This window comes from Silene latifolia, chromosome Y (assembly GCF_048544455.1).
Source record: "Silene latifolia isolate original U9 population chromosome Y, ASM4854445v1, whole genome shotgun sequence".
NCBI lineage: Eukaryota > Viridiplantae > Streptophyta > Magnoliopsida > Caryophyllales > Caryophyllaceae > Silene > Silene latifolia.
In genome coordinates, this window is record NC_133538.1 from 456727839 (window position 1) to 456735161 (window position 7323).

General features: G+C 33.8%; 1 protein-coding gene across 1 annotated transcript; it reads right to left on the minus strand.

Annotated features, from left to right (window-relative positions):
• Positions 1-1105: 1105 nt before the first annotated feature.
• Positions 1106-2494, minus strand: LOC141632840 (uncharacterized). The gene has a single exon (XM_074445350.1). The coding sequence runs from the start codon at positions 2492-2494 to the stop codon at positions 1106-1108; it is 1389 nt and encodes a 462-aa protein (XP_074301451.1).
• Positions 2495-7323: the final 4829 nt, after the last annotated feature.

Below are 7323 nucleotides of genomic sequence, written 5' to 3' on the forward strand. Positions count from 1 at the left end.
TTTGTGTGATTGTTAGGCTGTAGGCGTCACAATGAGGACACTGTGTCATTTAGGTTTGGGGAAGGAGTCTTTAATTAAGTTGTGTGATTTACTTATTGTTGTGTGCATTTACATCAAAATCCATAAAAATTTAAAAAAAATTCAAAATACAAAAACATGTTTTTCTTTTGTTTTAGGTCGAGTCTTGGTGAATTTAATAACAACGATGTTAAATTGCATTGTTTTTGCATTTGAATCCCATTTAGTTGTCCATGTACTTTGTTTTGACCCGTTATTCATGGAAACAAATCTCATAATTCAAGTCTTAATCGTATTGACATGCCTTATATATGATAATTATATTTGACACAATTATGTTGGTAAACTACTTAAATTCTAAGGTCTATAGAGCTTCCTAGGCCAGGAACATCAATAAACTGGTCTCATTGTCAATTAGGCTTGAGTGTGATTTCTGCTTGTGGAATGTGTAATATCAAACTGCATAAGTGTGACATTGATTTCTTGGTACTTTTATTGCTTTCATTTGACTAAGTACATGTGGATAGGCGGTTCTTATCGTTCAAATAAGCCTTACATTATCCTTTTGTTTAGCCTGTTTGAACCCTTGTAGCCAACTTTAAATTACATCATATAGCTACAATCCAAGAATTTGCCTACCTTATCGGGACAGTCGCATTTGCTTGTTTATCATGTCTATTTTACTACTTTGGTTGGGATTGGGATTATTATTGTCAATTGTGGGTGTAATAGAATTATTTAGCAATTGTGTTTTATGCTTGTGTTGGAAAAAGAAAAATATGAAGCAAAAGAAAAAGAAGAAAAAAAAAGAAGGAAAAGAAAAAATCGAAAAGAATTAAAAAGAGAAAAAGAAAAAAAATTGATTGCTTCATTTGGTTTTGTCAAGAATCAAAAGGATGGTTGATTGAGTCTAATGCATACTTGGAGAGTACTTCATTTGCTCTCATGTGTTCTAAAGTTGAGATTATTTCTCTAAGTTGGGTTCATTTGTTATTATAAGATTTTTTTTTGGTAGAAGGTAAGTTCTTCTCATTAAGCACAAAAGCAACTATTACAAACTAAGGACAATAATAATTAAGAGTAGCTCCTATACTATAGAAGCCATCCAGTTTGAATCTACACTTGTTACAATCTTACATCTAATCATTCTTAATTTGAGACATTGTTGAATCTGAGAAATCACAATGCTCGGTCTCAAAAGGATCCCTTCCAATCTTGCTTGATTTCTTTGATGCCACACTGCATAATAGAATGCCATGACCGCAGCCAGACAGACATTTCTCTTCAGCAGGCTCCAATTTCTTCTTCCCACCCAAATTATCCCATTCACAGAAGGTCTAGGAATACAGAGCCAATCACAAATCCCTGCCAGTACCATTGATGCATACTGACAGTCTTGAAAAACATGCTCAACTGTCTCTTGCCCAACATTACACAGGCAACATATATCATCCTGACAAATGTCATGCTTGAACAGTCTAGCTTTGACATTCAGAGCATTCCTAAGAATTAACCATGACAAAAATTTATGTTTAGGCAAAGCCCAACTCTTCCAAATCAGTTTTGCCCATCCAACTTTCTGTTCCTTATGTCGAATCCAATCATATCCTGAGCACACAGTATACCCCTTCTTATCAGCAAGCCAAATACCAGCAGCATAACCAGACTGAAAATCATCTCTAACTCTGCAGATAGTCTTCCAGTTCCAGCTCATATGAGTCTTAGGAACATGACTATCCCAACTACTACCTCTGATATATACCTGATGCACCCATTTGACCCACAAACTATCAGGCTTGCTATATATCCACCATACTAGTTTCCCAATGGTAGCCCTATTCCAGTCAAGGCTATATCTAAGTCCAAGTCCCCCCTCACTCTGAGGAGTACACATCTTTTCCCAATTAACCATAGGTGTTCTAAGATAGACACTAGTGCCATCCCAAAGATAATTCCTACAGATACTATCTATCTTCTTCATCACACCTTTAGGAATCAGAAAAATATTTGCCCAATATGTAAAGAGTGAAGTGAGAACAGATTTAACCAAAACAAGCCTCCCAGCATAGGAGAACTTCCTAGCTCCAAAAGATCTGATTCCCTCAACTATTTTTTCAATCAGGACCTGGCATTCCTTTTTACCTAATCTACCAGCAGTGATGGGTATACCCAGGTATTTAAAAGGAAGCTGTCCTTCAACACAGCCTGAAAGCCCAATAATATAGTCTCTAACCTTTCTCTGAACTCCAAAAAAATAGATATTAGACTTGTGATTATTCATTTTTAGTCCTGAAGCTGCAGAAAAGGTGGCAAAGGATCTCAACAAAACCATAACAGACTGTGTATCTCCTTTGGAAAAGAGTAACAAATCATCTGCAAACATAAGGTGCTGTAATTTAAGTCTACTGCAAAGAGAGTGAAATTTGAAAGGTAGCACCTCATTAGCAAAGTTCAGGACCCTAGACAGATACTCCATTGCAATTGTAAATAACAAGGGAGAGAGAGGGTCTCCTTGTCTCAAACCTTGTTTCCCATGAAAAAAAACAAAAGCTTCCCCATTAAGCACCAATGAATAGGAAGCAGTGGTCACACATTCCTGAATCATTGTGATAAAATGAGGAGGAAAATTCAAAGCTCTCAGCATCTGTAAGAGGAAGGACCAATTGACTGAGTCATAAGCTTTTTTAAGGTCAACTTTAATAAGACATCTAGGGGAGACAGATGACCTATTATACAATCTGATGATATCCTGGCAAACAAGGATATTTTCAATAATATTTCTACCCTGGATAAAACCTCCTTGATTAGGACTGATAATATGAGGGAGGATCTTGGCAAGCCTAGCACAAAGGAGCTTAGAAATAACCTTATACAGGACATTACAACAAGCAATGGACCTGAATTGGGTCACATCCTCAGGTAAAGGCACTTTTGGGATCAGAGTAACCAAAGTATGGTTGATTTGTTTTAGAAGTCTTCCATGAGTAAAAAAACAGAAATGGCCTTACAGATATCACCCCCAATGATCTCCCAAGAGTCCTTAAAGAATGCACTTGAGTAACCATCAGGGCCAGGAGCTTTATGATTAGGGATAGAAAACAAAGCATCCTTGATCTCTTCATTAGTCACTGGACTCAACAATATCTGCCAGTGCTCATCAGAACAAATAGGGCCCTTCTTAACCACAGCTTCTTTAACTGGCTTCAGGTCAGCAGACTCACCCAACAAATGTTGATAAAAAGTTAGGAAAGCTTGCTGAATATCATCAGGTTCAGTACAGCAATGCCCCTCCACATCAGTAATTTGAAGGACCTTATTTCTAGCATGTCTGCTCTTCATATAACTATGAAACATTTTAGTATTAGAATCACCATCAGTAAGCCAAACTGCTTTAGATTTTTGAACCAGGAAGCTATTACAAGCAGTTTGCAACTCCTGATACTCCTTCAAAGCTACTAACTCAGTAGTAATCAAGTCAGAGTTAGTAGGATCACTTCTCAGCTTGGTCTGAATATACTCAAGGTACTTCCAAGCCCTCATACAATTATTCTCAACATCACCAAATTAAATAAATCTCTATTCAGAGCTTTTAAGGGATTCTTGAGCATCCTAAGCTTCTGAACTATCTGAAACATAGGAGTACCATAGATACAATGCTCCCAAATCTTCTGAACAGTTGGGATAAAAAGAGCCACACCACTCCACATATTATAATATTTAAAGGAGCTTTTCCTCTGGCATATTGAAGACTGCCTCTGGATAGTGCAAGGGGTGTGGTCAAAATACCCCTCCACATGAAAATGAGCATAGTAATAAGCTCTATCATTAACCCATTCATGATTCACTAATGCCCTATCCAACCTGCTGTACACTCTAGTAGCTGCTTCCTGCTTATTATTCCAAGTGAAATAGGAACCAGTAACAGCAATGTCCACTAGGTTACAGCAGTCCACACAATCCTGAAAATCAGCAATTTCCTCCTCAGTTGACTGCCCCCCAACCTTTCACAAGGACTGAGAACTGTATTAAAATCCCCCAAAATATATAAAGTGTGTTATTATAAGATTTGGTTTTTGTTTAGCGTTGCGACTACCGTCTTAGCTCCACATATCCATAACGTGCTTTGTCACAAACCATTTCTATCCCTTTAACCCATTTGCCACCCTTATTGTCCTTGATACATGTACTTTTGTCTACATATTGTGAATGCATATTAGTTGGGGAAATCTCTATCACATTAGATTGCATGCATGTTTCATAAGTTGAGTGAGTGCTTCTAGTTCTTTATATCTTCACATATAACTCACCCTTTTCTACTTATGAGTGCATGAGTGAAATCCGCGAGAATCCGACTAATTTATCTTGCAAGATCGAAAGGTATTTGACATTTGTCTATAGTATGGTGACTTGAGACTTAAGCTACGTTTTCTATTTCCCGTACCTTTGAATTTGTTTTATTGGTACACTTTGGTCATTGCTTTGTTATAGATATGGATAGCTTGGGATTTGTACGTGCATCAACATTAGCTCTGAGTTGTTTATTCGCCATTTATATGATTGCCTTTTTGTAGTTGTGTGTTGCTTTGCTTGAGGACAAGCAAAGAGATGGTTTGGGGGAGTTTGGTGAGTCATAATTATATACATATTTATGCCTCCCCTGAATTACTTTTGATATGGTTTTCGTGTTAGATTATATCATTTACATGCCTTTTATATTAGAACGTTGATACTTCCGTCTTTTGATGTTTAATGCATGAATGATGCATTTGAGGAGTAAAGGAATGAAATGGGCATCGCGGAGTAGGCATGGAGGAATACACGGAGCATGGCACGGGAATCCATAAGAATGAAGGAAGAGAAGTTAAGAAGAAAACACGAAGAAAAGAGCAGAACAAGTGATGCCTCGATCAACTATGGCCGGGCTCGATCAAGGAACTTGGTTACTCGATCGAGTACATTGGGGCTCGATCGAGGAACCTCTTGATTCTATATTTTCCGCAATTTTCCTTAAGTCGGTTATGTTTTATTATAAATACCTAGTATCGTACCCTAGTTTACTTAAGCTTTATTTTATTTAGTTTCGTATTGCTACCCTAGAAAACTGTCAAAATACTTTTAGTTTAGATTATTGTTCTTACTTTTGGATCTAAATTTCGTTCTTCATTATTCGTTAAGGTACTTATTCTTTCCTCATTAATTATTAATTTAGTTCATGCTATTATTTATTTGTTCTTATTTATTGTCTTTAATTATATCTTCATAAATTGTTGTTGTTGTTCTTCCCTTTAATATGAGTAGCTAATTCTCTTATCTAGGGTGAATGGAGATCGAGGTTGTTAGAAGGGGGAATTAATTAATGAATTGATAGTTAAAATTGCTTATTCATTGTTGTTCAGTTTATTATTCTTCATCTAGTTAGTTAATTACTGGCCAGGGTTAATTGACTAGAATAGCAAATTGAGACTTTCACCGACTGGGTTAGAATCAATATAGGCTACGATAACTGAATAGAGATAATTTAATGATAGTGATTGCATGTTAAATTAGATCTAAAGGAATATTGAATCGACCGATCATATAACCTTAAACAACATAATTAGCTCTATCAATAAGTTAAATCTCACCCCCGAATAACTACCAAGTGAACCTAAACCCTAGACTTCTTAATATTATTGTTATTCATCTTTTATTACACTTTGTTAGAAATCAAATCAATCAAAACTCCCGAAATTTGTTACTTTAAGACGGACTTAGACATTAGCAAATATATTATTACCGCCTACCTGTGGATACGATACCCTACTTACCGCTAGCTATTTGTTAGTAGTATTATAGGATTATTTTGATTGAGGTGATACGACTTTAGCCTTATCACTACATAATGAAGACTCTATATATATCAGCTCCTTGCAGATAGATCTAAATGAATTAAAAGAAAGAAAGAAAAAAAATTAATCTTTTGATTTAAATTTGTATAATATATGCATACAACAAAAGGTCAATATACCTTAAAAACCTTCGAAACTTGCATAATCTTTGATCATCTATCTCAAATTTTACTCCTAAATACATAAAATCTATGTAAATATAAATTTAAAGTATAGAAATATGAGTAAATAAAATTCTACTTAAGATGTAAAACTAACACTAAAACACAAAGATACGTGGTTGAGTAAATAAGAAAAAAAAATACTCTGTAGTGCACAAGCAAGATTATGTTAAATTAAAACATAATGTACGTTCTTTTGATTCAATTAATTAATGATATGTAAACCCTTGAGGCCTTGAGTAATAAGTAGTCTAACTTATTAAGACTCTTCCAAAATTACTCTTATTCAAAATCTAGGCTAATGCGTGAGTCTACAGCTGATCACCAATTCATCATATGAATAATATATACTGTAAGTTGCTCCATTGTTACACAAAAATTGTTAAAATCGCCAAATTCTACTTTACTTCTTTTCTGTTTATTTCCTCCATCGAATGATCTCCACATTCTTATACAGACTAAAATAATGAAACAAAGATAGTAACATATATAGATCGGTGAATAGTTTTATATGTATTGATCTCTTGAATGTATATGAAGGCAATTATGATTTATATACAAACTCCAATGATTAATTATTGATTATATTTTGATGGAACCGTAGTTTATATTTCGTGTAACAACGTAAGATTACACTCCACCATCTTAACATAACATTTTATCAAATAAATTCATTATTTATCTGACAGCTTCTTGAATTTTGATGCAAGAATACAAACTATAAATGTATGGGGCTATAAGTGGTGGAAAAATAATAATGATAACTTGAACTATTATAAATGTTTTTTATCTATTTGATAATTTTAATCTACTTATATTAGGATAATTTTATTAAATATATTTGATCTATTTATATTATGGTAGTTTTATTAAAATTTATTTTAAATATTAAGAGGTCTACTTTTATTAGGAAAATTTTATTAAATTTATTTGGAAATCTACTCTTTTTAGGATAATTTTATTAAAATGTGCTTTAAAATCATAGGAATAGGAATTGTAAAAAAAGTTCTATTTGATCATTTTAATCTACTTTTATTAGGATAATTTTATTAAATATATTGATCTACTTATATTAGGATAATTTTATTAAAATTAGTTTTAAATATTAAGAGTTTATTAGGATAATTTTATTAAATTTATTTCAAAATCTACTCTTCTTACGATAATTTTATTAAAATTTGCTTTGAAATCATAGGAATAGGAATTCTAAAAAGTTGGACTCTCTAATATCGCTCGAAAAGTTCCTGCTTTATATA